Raw genomic sequence first — 23340 nt, forward strand, 5'->3', positions numbered from 1 at the left:
GTAGTTAAGATACTCTGACAAATTAAAGTTAAATTAAACAATAAAGATTAGGTTTGCTTTCTTCATATTAATAGAGAGGATATCTGTCTCCTATCAAATATTCTATTAAAATGTCAAAAGTGAAATTTTTTAAATTAACTCAGTGTAAAAACATCTACGTTTTGTACTTAGAAAATAAGACACCTTAAAACTTTGTAATTAGGAATTAAGGTATTTTTATATCTGATGATTAAGAACTAAGATATTTGTGTGTGTGATAGTTAGGAACTAAGATATTTGCAAGTTTTGTAAACAGGTATCAAAATATCTTGAAATCTGATAATTAGAAATTACACTGTAAGATATTTTTAAATTGATATTTAGCAATTAAGGAATTCTTAAGACTGATAATTATAAAGTAAGACATGCTTAAAGTCCAATAATTATAAATTAAGATATGCTTAAGTCTAATAATTATGGATTATAATATTGTCAAATGTTCAATCATTTGTTGGGTTATTTGGTAAAAATAATGTCAAGTCCAGTCCACATAAAGATAACAAATAAGTTAATTTCTTTTTTAACATTTACTACAGGTTACTTTCACTTGTAGGCCTAACTTCTCAAACAGCCTTTGAACAGAAATTCTGAGAATAATGGTATGCCTAATGCAGATATAAACTTACATGTTAAATTTCCTCTTACCAATTGATCGATATCAAACATACTAACTCCCTGAATCACAGAACTGAATAACTCGCTGATTGGCACTGAACTGATTTACTCAATGCTCACTGAATTTTCACTTATATTTATATTGTACCCTTCTTTCTACATACACACAAAGCTTCTAGATTCTTAACTTTCATGAAATGTCTGGATGACATCATAACATGCTTTTTCTAGCAACAAACTTCTAAATTAAAATATTAAAAATATAAGAACAATATGCTTAAATACAATAATTATAAATTCAAATATGCTTAAGTCTAATAATTAGGAATTAAGTTACTGTAAAATCTGAGAGCTGTACTATTGTGACACCTAGTTACAAGTAAAAACATATGTAAGTTTAATAAACTTCTCAGCTGAATACTTATAATTTTCATCATTATAATAAAATTCTTTTGAGTGCAATTATCATTTGAATTATTGGAGAGTATGTTGGAATCTGAAACGTATTAAAAGTATATCTCTAAGGTAATGAAATGAAAAAAATAATGGTGGTTGTTCTTACAAAGTAAAAGATGTGTGGATCTGAGTATTGAGACCATTCATACTGCTATACACATAATATTAGAACTGAAATTTTCTCTTGACTGATAGTGAAAATGTCAGAATCTAAGTCAATATTTAAGTGTAAACCCAATTAGAACAAAATACTGTTAAAATTAATTGACAGTCGAAATCAGAATATTATTAAAGCCAAACTACTATCAAAATCTAATTAGTAGTACAATTTTATAGTGCTTGATAAATTATGTTAATTAGAATTTTTTAAAACATTATTTAGAAGCTGATATTTTGACAAAATACCTATACATACTGATATTAGTTAATTTTATAAATGCCAAGCTTCCATTTGATTACTGTTGATGCTAATATAGATTACTGCATAATTTTAATGCTAAAAATAAATGCAATATTCTTACAGATAACAGATTTTAGTGTTAGTTTATTCTCTCAACAAATAAAAAACTGTGTATCTAAAATTTAGTCACACACTGCAACATTTAATAGTTATGAAGCTAGAACTTACGATCTTGTGAAGTTGCACTCATTTCTGTAGTATTGTTCCTTTTGTTTGATCCATCATCATTTTCTGAATTGTATGTATTATCACTATTATTCTCATTTTCATTAGGTTCTGCTTCTAGACGGAAATCTTCAGAAGAATTACCAGTTTCTGACTGATCTCCAGTGGCCTGTTTTTCTGTTGGAGAATTTTTAATTTCCACATCTTTCTCATGTTCATCATAGATTTCTTGTTCTTTAGGAATGTCTGTTAGTCTTTCTGTTTCAGGAGCTGGTTCATCAAATTCTTTGACTTTTAGTTGATCTTCAAACCCTGTTATGCTAGTGCTGTTGATATCTGTTTGTTCATCTGAACTTACCACTGTAAATGTTTCTGGTTTTACTGAATCTGCTTTAAGGGCACTACTTTCTTCAGTATCTGCATCATTAACTTCGTTTGATTCTTGTTGTTGTTCTTCAGAGACTATCTCTAAGGCATCTTTAGCTTCTGGTTCTTCTGTAGTTGTTGCAAGAGCATCAATGGGTTTGAATTGCTCATCTGTAATTGAATCAAAATCATCAATTGATTTAGGATTCTCTATTGCTGTATCAACAACATCATTAGTTTCAGTCTGTTGTATAAAGTCTATCTCTTGATCATAAATAGATTTTTTTTCTGCATGGTCTTCTTCAAGGGTAACACTTTCTTCTGTTTTTTCAATATCAGCTTCATTAACTTCATTGGACTCTGGTTGTTCTTCAAGGGCTGCCTCTAAAGTTTCTTTACCTTCTGATTCTACTAGAGCTGTCTCAGGAACATCAATGGGTATTGGTTGCAAATCAAAAGCATCGTTTATTTCAGAATTTTCTATTGCTCTGTCAACAGTCTCATCTGAATCTGCTTCTAAAGTATCTTTAGTTTCTGATTCATTTAGAACTGTCTCAGGTGCATCAATGGTTATTGGTTGCTCTTCAGCAATTAAACCAAAAGCATTGGTTGGTTCAAGATTCTCTGTTGCTGCTGTGTCATCGGTATCACTGACTTTAAACTTTTCTGTAAAACCTACCTCTTGAACATCATTAGATTCTTGTTCTGCTGAACCTACTTCAGGAGCACCATTTTCTTCTGATTTTTCTGCATCAAGCTCATTATTTTTAATGGATTCTGGATGTTCTTCAGAGAATGCCTCTAAAGCATCTTTAACTTCTGATTCTTCTGTAGCTGTCTCAGGAGCATCAATGAGTAATGATTGCTTTTCAGAATTTAAATCAAAAGTATAAGTGGTTTCAGGATTCTCTGTTGCTGTTGTGTCAACAGTATCACCAACTTCAAACTTTTCTATAAAATCTACCTCTTGAACATCATTAGATTCATTTGCTGGACCTACTTCAAGGGCACTATTTTCATCTGTTTTTTTAGTGTCTGTCTCATTATCTTCCTTGGATTCTGTATGTTCTTCAAAGACTGCCTCTAAAGTATCTTTAGCTTCTGATTTAGAAAGTAGTACCCTTGAATCTAATGATATTCAAGAGGTACCACTTTCAGAACATGTTGGAGTCAGTGATACTGTTGACACAGCAGTGAGAGAGAATCTTGAAACCGATGATGCTTTTGACTTAAACAATGAAGAGCAATCACTACCCATTGATGCACCTGAAACAGCTCTAGAAGAATCAGAAGCTAAAGATAGTTTAGAGGCAGTCTCTGAAGAGCATATGGAATTTAAAGAAATCAATGAGGCAGACACTGAAAAGGCAGAAGAAAGTAGTACCCTTAAATCTAATGACATTCAAGAAGTACCACTTTCAGAACATGTTGGAGTCGGTGATACTGTTGATACAGCAGTGAGAGAGAATCTTGAAATCAATGATGCTTTTGACTTATACGATGAGGAGCAATTAATACCCATTGATGCACCTGAAACATCTCTAGAAGGATCATATGGAATTTAAAGAAATCAATGAGGCAGACACTGAAAAAGCAGCCTGAAACAGCTCTCGAAGAATCAGAAGCTAAAGATACTTTAGAGGCAGTCTCTGAAAATCTTTAGCTTCTGATTCTTCTTGGGCTGTTTCATGTGCATCAGTGGGTATTGATTGCTTTTCATCATTTAAATGTAAAGCATAAGTGATTTCAGGATTCTCTGTTACTGAGTCAACAGTATCACTGGCTTCTTGTTTTGTAAATGCTATTTGTTTAATGTTACTTAAGTCTTGTTCTGCTAGAGTTATTTCGGGAGCTTTACTGGATTCTGTTTCTTTGGAGATGGATTTGATATTGTCAGTGGTTTCTTTTTCTACCATGATTATATCAGAAGTATCACCAATTCCTTGTTGTTCTATAGGGACAACAGTTTTCTCAGTTCCTTTGAGAAAGTCTTCGCCCATTATTTGTGTGTCTGAAACCACTGTAGGCTCCTGTTTATTAGCATCTGAAGTTTTTGTCAGTATCTGTTCAGATTTTTGTCCTTGTTTCATGTAGTACTCAGCTGTTCTTCCTTTCTGTAAATAAAAGCAAAGTTTATTCATTCCATTTTGTAACAAGGTAATATAATTTCTCAATATTGTTTTTACCAGTTTATTGTGAAAGAAAGTGTTCATTAATGCTTTTATTTGATTTTCAGGATTTTATCCATTTTGGTGTAACAATACTTTTTTATTTTCCTTACTGGTCCTACAGAAATTTTAAACATCCTTTTTATGCTAATATTTTATTGAGTAAGTTTCTGTAACTCTTTCAGTTAACATAGTAATGATGTTTTAAGCACACAGTATTAAAGAAGCAATATTATAAATTGTTGTTGTATAACAGGATATGATGTTAAACATAAAGCTTTAGGAAATTATCAACATTTTTGTCATGTATGTTTGAATTATCTGACAAAATATCATGCAAGAAATGTTCATATTCATTGTCACTTATGCTAAAACTATCAAACAGAACACTAACAAGTGACTTTATTTATGTCCACTGCAAGTGTATTGTTCAATTAAAAATTGAAGTGAAAATATTCATTATGACTAATGTTAGAAATATCCAACAGAGTGCTGTAAATAATTTATGTTAAATGTTACTGACATCATTAGACTATTTAATACATTAACAATGTAAAGAACTGATCACATTCACTAGCTACTAAAAGTTGTAAAGAATTGACTTATATAATCTATTATTACCTGGTCAAGTGCTTTGGGATCAGCTTCTTTAGACACAAGGAATTCATAAGCTGCTTCATCCTTTTGCTTGGCAGCAATGTGTAAAGCTGTGCAGCCACTCTGACAAAACAAAACTTTCATGATTAATAGGTTTACAAGACAAAATAAAATGGCTTGTAATACTATAGATAAAAAGTCAAGGGATTTTTTCTTACAATAAAAATAATAATTCTGAGTAGAAATAATTTTTAGTGCAATTTACTTTGAACTTGACTTGGAGCATTTAACTGGAATATTAATTATAATATGAACAGATGCTTCACATAGAGTAAAATGTGTGTATACATACACGATCTCTTTGTCTCACAACATGAGGAAACTGATTCACAAGAAACTGAAGTATGGGGAACTGGTTATGAACAACAGCTTGATGAACAAGCATTTCACCATTTTCATCTTTCATGCACAGTAACTGTTCATTATTTGTCACATGTTCTGTTAAAGTTGCTAAGTCACCTGCCTTCAGAGCTTGTTGTACCATAATACTCAAGTCCTACAGAGAAATAAAATATTTATTCCATGTTTTATGTAAATTCATACTTTATTGTTTGCTGAAAGTAAATATCAAATCTTTCAATAACAATTAAAACACAAGTTTCGAATTCACTTTGAATTATTAAAAAAGATAATGGTAATTATTCACATTTCCGTTTTTTTAACACTCTTAATGTTCTTTTTAGTGTAACTAATATATTGTGCTAAACACACAACAAAAGAAGTCTGGAACAGCAACAAGCTCATGACATTAGGTTAGTATTAATTTCTTTGAATAAAAAGGCCTAGAAGTAATTTTCCAAGAAATAAACATGCTATTACATGGAATAATAACAGTGTAGTTATCCATAAAAAGAATACAGACTAAGTATCGCTGCATGATTTCTTCTCTGTTATATATTTATAATATTTATAATTATGCCAAATCTCTTAAGAGAATAAAAGATGTATATAATAAAAAATACTGAATTGTGAATTCAAGAATTTGTACGTTGGAGATTCAGCATTTCTAAATGACAATGTATCCTTACAAATTCCCCACCCAAAAAAAAAACTTATACTATTTGAAATTGCCATCTTCAAAAACTAGTAAGAGAGATGGAAGATGTACAATGAGTAAATAAATGGTATTCTAAACTTACTAAAAGTCCTGGCAATCCTTTCAAATACTGCCGAACATTCTCATGCCACGAGGTTTTGCTAATTAAATAGTGACCATATCCATCTCCTACTATTTCTTGTAGTTCTGCCACATCACCATCTAATAAAGCCTTGTTGGATTTTGCTATGATTGCCTTTGGAATGGGTGCTATTTAGATAAGGTTTGGTGAATATGAAAAAAAGAAATAGTAGTACAAGGGCAAAGATAAATATATACCATATATTAAAGCTACAGGTACAAGCCTACTGAAATGATTAAACAGTAAGAACTTAATCAACAACCCCTATTTTTCCAATACATGATACTTATCTATATAAATGAAATTAACCCCCCAAAAGCACATAAAACTTCAAGAGATCATTTCAAATTTCACTCCATAATACCTCAAGTGAATAGTACCTTTATATTCAGCCTTGCATCTGTGGCTTTAAGTCCAGTATTAGTCAAATTTGTCATAATTTTGTTCTATTTAAACCAATATGTAAGTACTGAAGCACAAAATTCCTAAAAATATCTTAAAAAGCAACAAACTTTAGAGTGCGGCTCAGTTTAGTACCATGGCAAACTGCTAAGCTAAGTATTTAGGTTTTCTAATTCAATGGTTCATAAAATTTCTACATAGAATTTACTTTTGTTATTAAAAAAGGAAACTCGTATATATGTTTAAAAATGTTATTATTAAGGTAATAACAATAAATTGTAAAGTAAAAGAAAGCATGAAACTGTAAAGTCAACAACAGTTAGTAATTATTTCAGTTGTATTGTAAGCAATAACCAAATTTTCAGTATTCCTCCTCCTTAAAGTGAGGTAAAATGTTATCAATGATTTCTGATATGGTACATTACCTCCGCTCACATAAATAGCTATTCTTGTTCAGTGCTGCCCTTTATATGTAATTTGTTTTTGCATGCCACAAGTCTTAAGCTCTCACATACCCTAAGATCAACATGGTTTAACTGTATCTTGCATACAAATCATCATGCAGCAACCCTCCACCATCAGAAGTGCAACACACCATCCTGACACATGTGACTCTCTCTATTTGATTCTACCGAACTATTACTTCTCATCTGGCAGTGCTATTGTCAAGACGTTTTTTGTTTGTGCTCTCTTCCCATGTTTTTTTTTTCAATTTCATACAAAGTGGAGATATTTTCAACTTCTTTCACCGAAGCTTATGTATCCACTTTAAAAATGCTGTCATTTACTTCCAGCACAATTACCTAGGCTTGTAACAGGTTTGTTTTCCTTCCACTTCTAATTAAGATGGCTCTTTTCCTCCACTGGTCCATTTTTTTGGGAAGTGTTACTCCTGTGACTTTAGCACCACTTGAGGTATCTGTATTGCTGCATTAGATTTTTTCTTTTTTTGGTTGCTCGTTTGTCTCTTTGGTCGTTGCATTCTTTATTCATGTTCCATATCTGGAACCTCCCCATTTACATCTAAGAGTTCCTCCATTAGTCTTGTATTCTCAATGCAGTTTGGAGTTCTGTGCTTGATCTGTCTCACCTTAATCACTTCTTGGTTTCTTTCCCTTTTTTCCTATATTGTCTTTTATCACACTATGGTGGGCCTTTTCTTCAGGACTGAGGATGCCCACGGTCAACATTCCTATTTTTCATCCCTTGTTGAGCTGGCTTAAGTTTGTTCACTATGGGGTTGAGTACAAGTTTCGTGCCTTGCCCTTTGAGCTTGTTTCAAATCTATATGTCTTTTTCTAGGGTTTCTCATCCACTTACCTTGGCTGACGATGCATTCAGATAGGATTTGGACCAGTTTATACCTTTCTTTTCTTATCCCATTCGTCATCTTCCCAGGGTGATTTTGTTCATCCTTGCATTTCTGTGTCAAGTCTTTCTCATTGCTCCTTCCTGGCCAATACAGAGCTGGTTTTCTCAGCTGCTTCAGCTCGATCTGTCCTTTTTGTTCTAGATCGATTTTCCTAACCTCCATTTTGGCAGCTTGTGGAGCATGTTCTTCTTTTTCTTCATTTTCATTTCCTTACATCTCCCACATTTAATCCTGTTGGATCCAGTTGGCCTTTTAAGTCCCATACTTACTCTGGGCTGCTTCATTGCTTTCAAGACTTCTTTCCATTGGTTCCTTTTCCTGCTGTTTCCTTCCCTGACACCACTCCTCTGTTTGTGACTTTTTCCTTCCTCCCTTACCCTTTGGATTTGGCTTTTGATTCAACTGGCCTTTTCTTCCTTATCTGCTTTTTCCCTTTAATTAATTCCTGGTGTCTTCACTCTGATTAAGCACCTTCCCTTTTACCTGCATCTCACTCTTGTTGTGCATTAGAGGTACTTCTTCCATCGAGCACTGAGACTACACCTCATACGTTTATCTCCAATTATACACTTCAGAAAGCTGTTTTTCTCCTTGTCGGGGTACCATCTTCCATCTGTCGCCATCCTTCACTCTTTGGTGAGAGTGTGACTGGGTAAGATACCTTTTTGTATATATACCTCTTATTTTTCAGGAGGATGTATTTTTTTCTTTATGGATCCCACTCTGTGGTGAGTGGTGCCTGTCCAGGTATACTTAAATTAGACAACTCCACACTGTTGAGATGGGGTGTTCCACAAGATTGCTCATAGGCTTTTCTCATGATATATTTGCTTTATTCATATGACTGTTCCGGACCGTACTAACCCAAGGACTTCATGAGTAAAGCAGAAGGGATAACTGCACATCCCTGCTATTCCTTAAATTGAATAAATCAGGTGTGGTCTGCATTTCAAAATAGGTTTTTCATGGTTTCCCATTGCACTTTCTCTAGTGTTGACATTCCTCCAGACTCTCCACTGAATTTTCTCCCCCCTTTTCCTTCCAGTGGAGTATGGGAGTCCTTACCCCTTTCCAGTTCCAAGCTGCTAGGGTGGTTGACCATTTAGGAACCCTCTGAATGTGATAATGATATATGATACAAATAATGATATAACCATTCAGTTGAGAGTAGGGTGGGGCATTCTGTTAGTGTAGATGAGGAGATGCCCTCCAGTCTGATGCTCCATCTGTGTACAGGTTTATCCAAGGGGATTTGTAGCTTTGGAGTGAGCAGTCAAAACTGCACTTATCCCCTTCGATTGGGATCCATCATCCTACCCCCACATGGAAGTTGGTTCCCAGAGGCTGGGTTTTGGATTCAGAGCTGAACCAATCAATGTAAGTCCTCACACATGTATTATAGGTGTCTTTGTTTCCTCACTCATTTATACTCTTGTTCCCTCCACTCGTGTTGTGGGTCATGGTGGTTGAACTTGCTGATTAATACTGTTCTTCATCTTATTCTATCCCTTGATTATTTTCTTATTCTGAGGATGTTATTGCACTGGGGGTGGTTCCTGTTGGATTGGTTTTGAGTGAGATAGCTTACATTACAGAAACATTGTTACTATACTGATCGTCCAGATGTCAGGTTTCTGGATCGGTCAAACAATTTATCACAATGCTAGCTTGTGTCCCGTTCATAAATCAGGTGGTCTGATATTCCTTCTAGTCTGCTGAACTTGAGAAAAAGAAGGTATGATCCTCTTTCTTACCCCCACCAGATAGCTGGGTTTTGGATTGTAGTTGGCTTGTCGCCAGTATAATACTCTTTTTCTACCCCCCACATGGATGTCTGTTCATGGTGGCTGGGTTTTGGATTGTAGTTGACTTACCGACAGTATGATCCTCATCCTACCCCCACATGGGTGTCAGTTTCTGGTGGCTGGATTTTGGATGTAGTTGACTTGCCGTATATGGTCCATCATGTCCTAGCTGCTGTACACCTTGCGGCACATCTTTTTACTTTCACCTACATTGATGTACTATATGGGATTGAGATTCCAATATTGTGTGGTTAGGATCCCTATCCAACTTGTGTTCTCTCCCTTTTGGATGTGCTTCTCCCAATATCTGCCCATGTTTGCGACTCTTCTTTCCACACTAGGCAAAGAGTATACCTGATACAGAAGTGGTGCGGCCTCCCAAGTCCTTTGGACACTTTCAACGGATGCTTCTTTCTTTCCCTCACACTGGTCCCTCCACCTATTCAATGTGGGATTCTAGCTATTTATGCGAGAGGAGGTAAGGTACCATATCAGAAGTTATAATTTTCCCATACTGAAAATGTATTTCTGATAGGTACTTACCTCTTCTCACCCTTTCTCCCCACAGAAAACTGGTGCTTCAATTTTCTGCCAAAACTCAAAGTGATAGTTCACTAGAATCAAATAGAGGGAGTCACATGTATCAGGAGGGTGTGTCGCACTCCTAGTTGGTGGAGGGTTTTTGCATGATGATTTGCATGTCAGATGCAATTGAACCACGTTGATCTTAGGTACGTGTGAGCTCGAGGCTTGTGGCATGCGAAAAAATTTTGTTAATAGTTAAGTACCTATTGGAAATACATTTTCAGTATAGGAAAATTATAACTGATTTATTTGAACATTTTTTTAATGATAGAAAATACTAAGGACAAATAATGCACCTAAATTATGATTCAGTGTATTATGTATTACATCCCCTCAGACTGGTTTATACTCCTCTCAATATCATTATTCATCTTTCCTGCTTATATTTTGTAATATATTTATATTACAGTAAGTAATTTACATTCAAATTAATTTATTTGATTAGTTAGTAGTGCAGTATTGTTTTCATTAATGTATGCATTTTTAGTGTATTTTAGTTAGAATTACAGAATTTGTGTATATTCAGAAGTTATTGACAATAATCATCACAAACAAAATATGCTGTTGCAAACCAGCCATTTAAGTAATCCATTAAAACCAATAAAGAAAATGTTTAGGCAGAAATAATACATATCTCACAAATCCAGCTCAATTTGACACTGTCTGCTGTACCACCATATTTTTTGTGCTTCTGAGATATTAAGATCTTAATAGGTTTTTATTTGATAATACTTTCTACACCTTATTTTCAATTGGCCACTATAAGTGTACAGCATGATTTAGTCGCTATGTTTGGGTTGTAGAGTATAGTACGTGCATTACTTACGGCCCTTTTTAACTTCTTTTTCTGTTTGATTACTGGTTGTTTTACCACGTTGTTCTTTGGAATGGTCAGAGTTGTCAGACAGGTGATGAGTTCTGTAGTACTCTGGAGTTCTGCCTCGCTAGGTATCATACAGTGAAGTACATAATATATTTGTTATAAAATCTTTTATAGGAAATTCATTTTAGGATATTCTGGAACTCTGTCTTCAGTTACATTTAATGATAATACAAGGTGACAGTTTAGTAATTCCTGACAAAAGATTTTATTTTTTTTACCATATCCTTGAAAGCATTTTGACTTGAAATAAGTCAGTTGTATATTGCTGAATCATTTGTTGAATTTCATTACACTGTTTCTGTTTAAAACAAGAGCTAACCCATTGGACTAGGACTTGTTACCTGATCTCTGATTCTAGTATCAGCTCCTGCCTGAAGTAACATTTTAAACATGGTCTTTCCATCTTTTCTGGGGACAGCTGCAGCATAGTGGAGAGCTGTTCTTCCGTCCTAAGAACAACATAAAAAGACATATGGTCATTACAGACTGACTGATGAAAATATAAAACTGTTATTTGCCATCTCTAGAAAAAATAATACTGTTATATTTTGCTGCAATGGAAAGAACACATTGTGTTTTTTTCACTACCACCAGTAAGAAAAATATATTGTTATTTGCTGTATCTAGTAAAAATATTTCATTATTATTTTATTTTATGGGTGAGAATAATACATTATTTACTCTTTCCAACGAAAATACTATATAGTTATTTGTTGTATATAGTAAGAAGATAACACTATTTGCTGCTGCTACTGAGAAAAATAGTTATAATGCTCTAATGAGAATATCTTACCAGCTTGTACTGATAGTAAGAATATCATGCTTTTTGCAACTTCTAGTGAAAGTAACACACTGTTATTTGTTGTATATAATAAGTATTACTTGCCACCTGTAGTTAAAATATTACAGTATTTCCTGTCACTAGTAGGAATAATTCAGTGGTATTTTCCACCTTTAGTGGGAACATTACTAATATTTTCTGTCTCTATAGAGAATATTAGAGAGAGAGAGAGTAATACATTTTATTTGGTGAGAATTTTAGATCAGTAGGTGATGTCTTTACTGAACTACTCTTTTGACATAAGAAAAAAAAGGAACAAAAGCCTTGTTTCAAAGTTATAAATAACTGCTGCATAATATTTGCTGGTTAACCATGTACAGTTGTGTTACAAGAATCTTTGTTCATTTGTGAATTAGAGGATTTTATTTGTGCTTAACTCTCAGGCTAGTAGTGTAAATTTTTATTGTTTAATTTTGGAATGCTGTGAATAATTATAGTACTGTATTTTCCTCTTTTTTTTTCTGAACCACACAGATGTTTTCTAACTTAAGCTCTCTTATTTTTTGTTGGTAAAATACATTTGTGTGAGATATAAATGAATGCTTATTTGCAAAGGTTTACATCAAAGCATGGTGAATTCTAAATATCAATGATTAATTTTTTTTCAGGTGCATAAGAGCAAGGTTTCAGTATGTATCATTTATTGCATAAAACTTTGTTCATAAACCTACCTTGTCCCTAGCATTCACAGTCTCTGGGAACTTATCGAGAATGTACTCCACAACATCCATATGGCCAAGAATAACTGCCCGATGTAGTGGAGTCATCCCCATATGGTCTTTTGCCAACACAAAATCTTGTTTGTCCAGATGATTCTGAAGCTCTGAGACATTTCCTTCTGCAACTGCTGCATGTATGGCTTCTATACGTTCCATGATCTTTGGTACTGTTTCATTGATGTAGTTCTGGACTCCCTCACTAGAGGTCTCCACACTACTCAGTTTTCCCCCATAGCCTTCTAGTACGGCCCCTTCTAATTTATCCAGGTCTTCTTCTTGAATCCACTTCCTAATATTAGCAGAAGTGACTTCAAGACCTGCATATATACAAGACATTAATGTGGTTTTTACAGTTGTTTCTCTGCTAAGAAAATTATTATTTAAAGCAACCTGCCCCCTTTACAACTAAATTAAACATTTATCTTACGTTGGAGTTTAGGTTTTGTCCAATAGTTGTTTCGTCTGTCAAACAACTGGGGAAGGTGATTCTTTCCTTCTTCTTCTATCTGACCCTAAAGGGGAAGACAAAAAAAGTATTCTTTTAAAACGTGATTTTCAGTTTGTGTAAATGTTATTTTAAAGACATGAAGCTATGTTTTATTAGAAATAATTAAGCTTATAAGTGTTTGAGATTGTAAGATTCCTTTTTTTTTTTTTTTCGAAAAGTTTGTAATTATTAGTCTACTTACATCTTCACCTTGAATTTCTGGCAACAGTTTTTCAGGACCTATTCCAGTAAAAAGTCGACGTTTTGTACCAGATTTACCGTTCACAGGAACTGAAACAAAATTACTTTAGAAAGAAGGAATTTGATATCTGTAACTTGGTTTTCAGAAAGAAAAATTCAAAACTGTCCTTAGTAGATATACAACAAAGATTCAATTTAAACATTGCTTCAGTTAATTTATAAAGATTTTCATTAATTTCTAGTTACTTCTACAAGCTCTGAATGCAGTGACAGAGTGGATAATGTTAAAAATGTTTGTAATAGAAAGTGTTTTTATAGTTGAATAATAAGTAAGTTGTTTAGCAATCAGGTGAACACAGATCAATACTGTAACATTTTAAAGTTTGCACCATCATTTATAATAAGGAAAAAATTTATGAACATAATCATCCTTATTAAGAACTATCATCTCATAGTAATAAAAGAACACATTATTGTGTGTAGCAGGTAGTGCAAAAACCATACTAAATGGAATGGAATGTCTTCTACAGTCTTTGGTCATCATCAGAGACTGAAGAGGGCACACGAATGTGTTGAAACTAGTTTCTCCAATATTAAGACTTCTAACAATTTGTTCCATTTACTGTGGTTTTTCACTAAACAATTACCACCCCATTATTTGTATTAAGTGTCAAAACAAGAATTTTTTAAATTACTTAGTTACGTAAGTTCCCTTCATCTTTGCTTAAGGTGGATCTCTTAAAACATGTAATGTGCTTTGTATAAATTATTTTATTTTTTTCTAAATATAAAATTTTGTGAAAGCGTGTCAGTAGCTAAGTGTAGTAAAAAGTGGTATTGGCATGTTGATTTAAATTGCATCTCAAGTTGCATAAAAATCACATTTTGAAATTATTGTAAAATTATTCAAGGCTTGTAATAATTATTTAAAAAATCAATCAGTAAACTCAAGTCAGATTTATTCTATTCAGATCTTAAATACATACACAGGGGTGGGAGTTTTCTGTTTATAAAAACTTTTTTTGTTTTGGGAATTTGGGGGATCTTTGAAAAATTAAGAGAGATGTTCTTTGTATTGCTATACTTATAAACCATATAAAACAAGTTTTTGTAGCTTTATAATGCATCAATTCGTGGCAAACAATTTCTGTTAATTCTCATTTATTACCCTCTTTTATACCCATGTTATCAATGGCTGTATGATGGACATTTCATCATGCTGGTTTTCTTGAAACAATTAAATGATACAGCCCTCATTGATAAACCTATGAACAATAAATGGCAGCGGTGCAAAGAAAGGTTTTTTTTAAATAGGTCATATGAACAGTGGGTACAGATAACTGATATTCTTCGACAACGTTTTTGTAGTGTTTGAAATAGCTGTAAAAATTATGGAAAGAATGGCAAAAAGGTCATTCGTAATTACCCTATGAAAGACAAACAGCACGTCAAATTATTCTCGATCACAGCTAAGTAATCAAACCCTTTCAGGTACCTACAAATCCAATCAAGAGAGTTTGGCCAAGAAAAAGCAAAGCAACAATGAGTAAAGAAAATTCAAAAAAGTCTAAACCAAGATTACAAGCTACCAGAAAATTGATCAAAATCAGCAAGAAGCTCTTCAGAAAACAAAGCTGTTGTACTGAATCCAGTGCTGAAGTCCAGAAAAATAATGACAGAAACTTGCAAGATAAAATTATCTCTACAGAGGAGTCCACTATCAATTTGTCAAATACCACTGCAAGAAGCACAAGTGAGAAGTCTGGGAAAAGAAGTACTGCACAAGCAGGGTTACCTTCACCAACTGCTAAGGAGTTTATTTTTCAGTTCATTGAAGTGCAGAAAGTCAAGAATAACCTCTATTATGGAATGGATTAAGACTCCCAAATACGAACACAAGAAAGGTTAGAAATGAGAGGGAGCCATTCAGCCCATGTTGCTCATTTAGTTGTTGATCCAAGAATATCATTAACATGTTTCTTGAAGGATCCCAAAGGCTTCAACAACATAGCTGGACTGTTTGTTCCAGACCAGACACCCATGACTCTCTGTATAAAGGAGTCCCTTCTGTTATTCCTTAATTTCCAAATGAACTCAATAGGGACTTTTTAGTTTTGGTTTTAAGGCAATAAGAGAAGAAAGCTCTTATGTATAGCTTTTTTTTATTTGGGGAGTTTTTTTAATTTATGTTTGCACTTTTTTTGTGCAATTAACTTTAATTTGCAATTAGTGTGCATAATTGGTTGTATATATATAGATGCACGTATATATATTTTGTATTTGTAGTGCAATTGTTGAAATATAAACTGCTACAAATTTTCGACTTGCTCTGCTCGACAGCTTACATTTTCAGCCTTGGCCATTTTGTTGTACTCCCACTCCCATATACAGTTAATTTAATAGTGAAATAACAAAGAATTTTGAACATATCATGCAAAAGTTTACATTTAAAAGCTTTGTTTCTTTTCTTACTCAATTCATTTGAAGAGATATTGAAAAAACAAATCATATTTTGACTTAAGATTCAAGTAACTCTAGACAAAAGAAGATAGGCTCAAATTTCAAGATTACTATTTTTTCCCCCTATAGCATCTTTCACAAACTTATAAATTATAAGTTATTTGACTTGAAACCACAATTTGTTTTTAAAAGGTTTTAAATTTTCCATTTTTCTTGAAAAATAGATTTTGCTTGTTATATTGCTAGTTTTTACAGTTGAAACCATTACCTGCATAATTGCTGAAGACAGCAATGTTATAACAAACACATTTTATCTTGCTCTTTCCAATTTTTAGTCGTATGATTTTAAATATGGTAAAAGTAACTTTAAAAAATCAGTTCTCTTAAAGTACTCTATTTTATGTATATGTAATATAAATCAATACCTGAACACAGATTTACTCAAGTCTACAGAAGTTAAATTGTTAATTATTAGGTAGACATTTACCTAGAGCAAAAGTAATCACAAAAAATAGTGTATTGGGCACAGTATTTTAACTTACTTAAACCTGATGGATTCTTTGTTATAAACCAGTTAGTGTTGTTGGCAACATAAGTAGCATTCACTCTTTGACTTCGTTTGATAAGCTGATCTAGGTTAAACTGCTCAGGATACTGAAGGTAATATTCTGCTGGTTTCCCTTTCTTTCATGGGTTAAGAAAAACAATTATATGAAGCATTTTCTCATGTGTTTCCTCAGTGTTATAAGCCTTGATATACAAAAAGAATTAGAAAGACTGCTAACAACAAAATTTTCACTAGTTTTTACCATTATTTACTTACCAACTGATTAACAACCAAATTGATCTTACCAAAAAAACAATAAGATAGTAAAATGCAAATTATTGAACTCAACTAGGCCTATCATCAACAAACTTTCTAACTTTACCTATACAGTAGAGTCCACCTAGATGATTTCAAATTTGTAAAAAAAATCCTACAGGTATGTTACAGTTGCTTTATATTAAAATATAATGAACAACATTAATATAACAGGTTTATATTATGAGGGAATGTGGATTCTATTAAACAGTATAATAATGAAGAATCCCAAAACACTATAAAAACTACTCTCCATTAATAGAGGTTGTTTGGACATGCAAACTTTTACTTACTTTTGCACTATTAAAATTACAGTGTAACTAGTGTATTCAATGAAAAATCATTCAATTAGCTATACTTTTTCCCCAAAAAATAAACATAAATTGCTTAAAGTATGATAACTATCATCCCATATTTAGTCATCAAGGCCTACTTGCTACACAAAATAAGAACAAATAATTAATTGCTTTGTTAACTGCTTATATTTTAATCATAAAATCACTGGTTACAAAATCAACCAAGCAGATGTAATTCCACAAATTAGACAGTAAGATGTGTATAATTATACAACTTGCACTCATTTCACGTACTGGCTATATTTATTTTGTTTTATGAATTATGCAAGAAAAGAATAAATGAAAAGTATGGAAGACATGGTAGTCTAACATGTTGAAAAAGTAAAACCTTGGTAGGATTTCTTTTAATTTTAATTGAAAAGGGAATTGTGTCATAGTGTATTTGTCATGGTATGGTGTTATTAATGCCATGTTACATAAACTTTTCATTATCTTCAAATATATAAGACAATGTTTAAGGATATAATACTTGGTTAAATGTAAAAACATTTTGGTGTGTTTGTGAGGGAGTGAGTTTAAATACAAATACACATGGAGAAGTGCCTGTACCATAATAAATGGTTTCGTAATGTTCTTTAATATTTAGCCTTTTACTTCAACACCATATGCTTTAACAAATGATTTGATAACCTACACCATCAGGAATTCCAGTGTCCACACCAGCATCCACCAACATGTTGTACATTTGTTTCTCATCAGGAATCACAGCAGCATAATGTAAAGCTGTGTGGCCATCCTAGAATATAAAAAATGAACTTCACATCACCTTTTGTTACTTAAAAGAAAGAAAATTCAGAGTTTGAAAACATTTACATGAAATAGTTTCACACAATGTAGCATAAATTATTTTTTATGCAGCCAGGGTTAGCATTTGTACTTATGACCCCCCCCTGGTAGATCAAGAGTAAGATTGAGAGCTTATAATACTAAAGTTTGGGATTTGACCTGGAAGCGTACACCACTTGATGTATATATATTTTAATATGAAATTCAGAAATATTATGAAGATACATCTTTGATCTACATTATGATGATCAGCAGGTTTTATTAGTGTGTATTTATATGTAGTGAGATAAATTCTTTTTGTGCCAGATGCTGTTATGTGAAATTTATTAGTTTATAAGTGACTTCAGAGATTTCCAAAGTTCAAAAATGCTCTGTAATTATTACTTTTACATTATATCCTTATGTTCAGAAAATTTCTGTGTTAAATGAATTTAGGCAACATCCAAAGGTCCAGAATTTGTTGACAACTTTTAGGTAACATCCTGCCTAGAATTCTGTGTGTACAAAAACATTTTTCCCACCATCCTAATGTCTCAATTTCTCTGTACCTCAAATATCTTTGAACAGCGTATATGAGTTTATAATTTTTATATTTTCAGATACTATAATGTTATGCTAAAACTTGACTGTTAAGACAAGTACTACTATTTTTAGTTGTCATAACATCCTCATTTCAGAATGATGTTGCATTAGCTGTAGGTAAGCTTATAAATAATGTATTAATGCAAAGTACATACATACAAACTAATATTTATAATAAATATATTTACTTGTTTAATGAGAAAACAGACCTTTATATGTATAAGTTCATATATATTTTTATAATAAAGAATTGTGAGATTACAAAGGACTATTTAACCCTTTAACAAGTAATATCTATCAATTTAGCAGACTAAAATATTCTGTGAATAAGTGTTCCCAATTTAACTTTAATTTTTGTACATGCACTGGTAAATCCACCATGTCTTTGTTCTTACTCTGATGGTAAAATGCAGCCTCTTACCACATCTTTACAGTCTCGACATGTAGGAAAATTTTTTACAATGTATTCTGCTAGCTCAAAATGTCCATACATCACAGCCTTATGTAGGATTGTGGCCCCTAATTGGTCACGAGCCACTGCTAGCTTTTTTCGATCTAGCAAAGATTGCACATCACGAATACGACCTCTTACAACTGCTCGATGGACTTCATTAATACGCTCCTGAAAAACAAAAACAAATTTAAAAGTATTTTCTGTAATAATCTAATAATTATTCACATGCATGTAGTTTTGTGAAAACATATTCTTTGGTATTTATGAAATGTAATAATTTTATCTAATCACACAATATTCATTCTTCTCTCTGGTGTCTTTGTAGTTTATTCTTCCTCTTTAATATAATCAATAAGTTATTTCTCACTGTGTTTTCATGACTGAGTTAAATAACTGGAATATGGTTTATTATCTTTCCAATTGCTTAAGAAAAGTGTCCTAATTCTTAACACAAGTATTTTGTTCTGCCTATTTTATATAATTACATATGACACACTAAACACTTAAAAAGTAGCTTATATTGGCTGTTAATTGACCCACATACCATGTAAATTGGCACCATTCCTAAAAACTCTTGTATCCTCTCATTGGAGGAAGTTTCACCTAATAACCTATCTCCATGACCCTGAAGTAACAGTTCTTCTAGATTTTCCAAGCTCCCTTGTTCAATAAGTTCTTTTATTTGGACTCTGTTCCCTGCAGGTTCTGTAGGAAATTATTAATTGCACAAAAATGTAATTTAAGAGGTCTGTTTCTTTGTCTGTGACTGTTTACAATAATTGTATTAGATCTAGTATTTGCATAAAAAAACAACATTCTGACCATAAAGTTATTTTAAAATCCAAACAACCTTACCAAACTAATGTTTAACTTCTAAGAATTGTTAAATAACAAACTTCTTAACTTTTGCTTCTTTGGCTTACATAAAGCAGGTCTAATGATGTTCTGTATAAAGAAGTAGCTTCCTTTAAGCAATAGTCATTAACCGAGATTAGCATATCAGATACAATAACATGTAGTAAACACTTTGTTGTTTACATCCTATAAGCCCTTAGTTATAATTATATCCTGTAAAAATTCTGTGATCTATGTGCAATGTAATGGGCACTGCCCCACAATGTCTAGAACTTTCTTCAAAGTTTAGAAAACAATTTGAGCTGTATATATATATAAAGAATGAGTTATGCTAGAGTAAGTGAATTACTTTGTTAGGTAATGAGTAATCTGTGCATGATTTATTCAGTTTGTCGGTTAGTGGGTTCAATGTCATGAATATACAGTTTGTGCTTTGGCAAATTAATAGATACAAAATTTATGAGTGAGTGAAATTCTGTTAAACATATAGTTTATCTGTGAAATTAGTCCTATCAGTAAATGTCGGTTATGCTAAACATGATCATTAATAGTAGTTAAATATTTATATTCTTGTGAGCTATATTTCAATGTTTAATTTAGACATTTGTATGATTTTGGCTAGAAAGACAGTTCTAGATTTAACATGATATGGTGAGCAAGTAAAGTCTTACATTTTCTTGAAACACTGTGATGCATAGAAATTTCACATGTGTCTTGAATAGCATTAAATCCTATGTAGTATGTTTGCTAGTTGATAAAACCCAAAACTCCTATAGTTTGGAGCTAGCAGGACCAAACTTGGGAGGCAGAAAGAGAGAGAGAGCTGAACATATACGTGAGTTCGCTACTCATTTAGTAAGTTAGTGAGTCTGTTACCGTGTCATTCAGCCAGTTTGATGCTGTAAAGTTTGAATTTTTGTTTCAACAAAGTTTGGAATTAAGTGGTTGTTTAGTTTTATTTCTGAGTTAAGGCTATCAAGAAACATCATTAATCATTATCAGTAATGAACGATTATGTTTTCATCAAGTTGACTGGACTCTGTATTTTCTTTTATTAAATAATGAAAAATAACCCACTCAATTAAAGAAGGCATTAAAACAGTATGCTTTGAATCTTTTTACCATATCTATGAACATATGTCTGGATGTATGTTGAGTAGTTTTGACAATATAAATTGTGTGTATGGTTGATAATCAAATATATATCTAATATATCATTTTAGTGTAATGGACACAACCTGTATTTTTAAAGAGTTTTATCACTTTAGATAACTTTAGTAGAAGTGTTGTATGATAATTTAGGAAGGACTTTTTTATTCCTTTAATACCTTGAAATAGAACTCTGTAATATTACATGCAGTTTATAATGTTGTATTTGTTTCATTTCTAATTTACAAACACCTACTTGCTGAAAATCCTCTGTATGAATCATTGACAACTAGCTTAGGCTGAGGCTTTGGCTTAATTTTCTTTATTCTGTTCACAACAGCACCCTCTTTGAGTTGTTGGAGTGTCAGTTGATTTGGATTCTGAATATAGTAATCTGGTCTGTGGGCATGCTGGAAAATATACTAATTGCTTAATTCTGGAAATCCTTATATTAGTAAATACTATGTTTACTTAAACTTGTATCTACTTACTGAATTATATACTGAAAAGTATTATGTTTTCAGTACATACTTGTGGCAGATAAATTTTTAATAAACTGAGCATGTCTCAAATTATAAACACCTAAAAGACCTTTCATAAAGTCAGCTTTAATGAAGTTTTTTTTTCCTTTTTCTATTGGACAGCTTAATAGTGAAATGATGGAATGACATTTCCATTCACTGAGATGTATCTTCTTCAGATTCTCTATCTCCAAAAATACAAATCAGTAAAACATTTGTCTTCCTTTTACCAGTTCATCAACAGAATAATCACTGTAAAAATAAGTTTCACCATTTAATTACTAACTGTTAAGTATATCTGAAATCAAGTTATTCTTTAAAGTTTTTTATGCCATTTTTCTTGTACTGAAATGATAAATAAAAATGCAAAAGTCACAATGAAAGAATTAACACACAGGATCACCAAAAAAAAAACAAGTAGTTTTCAAAAGATCCAAAAACTTTGTACTCCTGAAGAAGAATAGTTAACTATTCAAAAGTGTTGAAGTTTCTGGGTATTGAAAAAATTATATATAAAATATCCAGGTAAGATATATTATTTAAATCTTTTCAAAATGAGTAACAGTTACTAATCCTTTCAACACACTTTTTTCAAGTATTTTCTGTTAACATATTCAACTATTTTATTAATCATGATCAAACAATTTGTCTCTTCGTCATTTATATTTAATACTTGTATTCCCTAAGAGTTTAAATAACAGTCATCTTAAATTTATTACAATATAAAGAAAACATAAAATACAGATACCATATCTGTAGCTTTCTGGTCAGCTCCAGCTTCTAGTAACATGTTATAGACTTTTCCGTCATCTTTTAACACTGCTGCATAATGTAATGGGGTCCGGCCTTGCTGTGGTAGAGATTGATAAAAAAAACAGGTTACAATGAATAGTGCATTTCATATTCTACTAATATGGCTAAGCAAATTATTTGATGACTTCAGAAACATATTAATATCTCCCAGCCTTCTGCTTCTGACTTTTTCCTGAGAATATGTGAATTAGCAAGGGAGTGTCTAAGACATTTTTCATGATGCATTACATAATATTAGGCTGTTTCCGATGAAAGAAATCTTTTAAAGTTGATTACAGTCTTTATGCAGTACATAGCAGACTTTAAAAGGTGGTAATAAGCTACACTTTTACCACAAAAATAATTGTACACTCAGTAAAAGTATTAAGCTGGTGCAACATAAATATGAAAGTAAGATGTAATTTCATGGTGTATCAATATGAAATGTTTTGAAAGATGTATGTAGCCTTGTAGCTTTGGTGATAGTTTAGCAAAATGCTTACAGGAGCCATCTAAACTCTGTTACATGACTAACTCTTTCAAGAACCTTGCATAAAAATCATTCAAATATGTTTTTATTACAGTGGTAACTCTTTGAAAAACTGTATAAGCTATGGTTTTCAACCCACAAGTTGTTTTTTAGCATTTTAGCAGTTTATGTAAAGGTTTCTTTTACTAAAATAATTCTAATAATTGACTCAGAAAAATAATTTTTATTACAAAAGAAAGCCCTGTAAAGGTGTTATATCACAGAAATCAGCACAGTACTGGTGTTATTTTTAAAGGTTTTTCATTCAAGTGCTGTAAAAATATTTATCACTGGAGTAAACCCTGTAAAGGTGTTTTATAATTGAAATTAGCTCTTTTTAATGTATTATATGGTTGTAGTGAGTGCTTTAAAAATGCCATAACCATACCAATGAATGCTGTAAATGTATATTACCCCAGAGTACACCTTGTAGGAGTGTTCTGTCACAGAATCAAGCCTAATGCAAGTGTTATATCATATGAATGAGCTTTGTAAAGATGTTTTACTAAAGAATTGACTCCTTCCTGTAAAAGTATCTTACCATAAAAATTAATGTTGCAAAGATATTGAAGATGTAAGATCAGTAGCAGTGTAT

General features: G+C 32.3%; 1 protein-coding gene across 1 annotated transcript in view; it reads right to left on the bottom strand.

The window, feature by feature from the left end:
• The window catches only part of LOC106469361, a 49642-nt gene that overhangs the window by 22793 nt on the left and 3509 nt on the right, over nucleotides 1-23340 (bottom strand). The window contains exons 3-18 of the mRNA XM_022398778.1: nucleotides 22173-22274; nucleotides 21160-21313; nucleotides 19444-19604; nucleotides 18867-19067; nucleotides 17712-17813; nucleotides 16402-16543; nucleotides 13401-13489; nucleotides 13139-13223; nucleotides 12664-13028; nucleotides 11493-11600; nucleotides 11095-11212; nucleotides 6066-6232; nucleotides 5219-5422; nucleotides 4891-4989; nucleotides 3737-4215; nucleotides 1739-3222 (exon numbers count right to left, since the gene is read on the bottom strand). Coding sequence (XP_022254486.1) covers nucleotides 1739-3222; nucleotides 3737-4215; nucleotides 4891-4989; nucleotides 5219-5422; nucleotides 6066-6232; nucleotides 11095-11212; nucleotides 11493-11600; nucleotides 12664-13028; nucleotides 13139-13223; nucleotides 13401-13489; nucleotides 16402-16543; nucleotides 17712-17813; nucleotides 18867-19067; nucleotides 19444-19604; nucleotides 21160-21313; nucleotides 22173-22274 — 4060 coding nt within the window. The remainder of the gene's footprint in view (nucleotides 1-1738; nucleotides 3223-3736; nucleotides 4216-4890; nucleotides 4990-5218; nucleotides 5423-6065; nucleotides 6233-11094; nucleotides 11213-11492; nucleotides 11601-12663; nucleotides 13029-13138; nucleotides 13224-13400; nucleotides 13490-16401; nucleotides 16544-17711; nucleotides 17814-18866; nucleotides 19068-19443; nucleotides 19605-21159; nucleotides 21314-22172; nucleotides 22275-23340) is intronic.

The sequence above is a fragment of the Limulus polyphemus genome, unplaced genomic scaffold (assembly GCF_000517525.1).
Source record: "Limulus polyphemus unplaced genomic scaffold, Limulus_polyphemus-2.1.2 Scaffold96, whole genome shotgun sequence".
Taxonomy (NCBI): domain Eukaryota; kingdom Metazoa; phylum Arthropoda; class Merostomata; order Xiphosura; family Limulidae; genus Limulus; species Limulus polyphemus.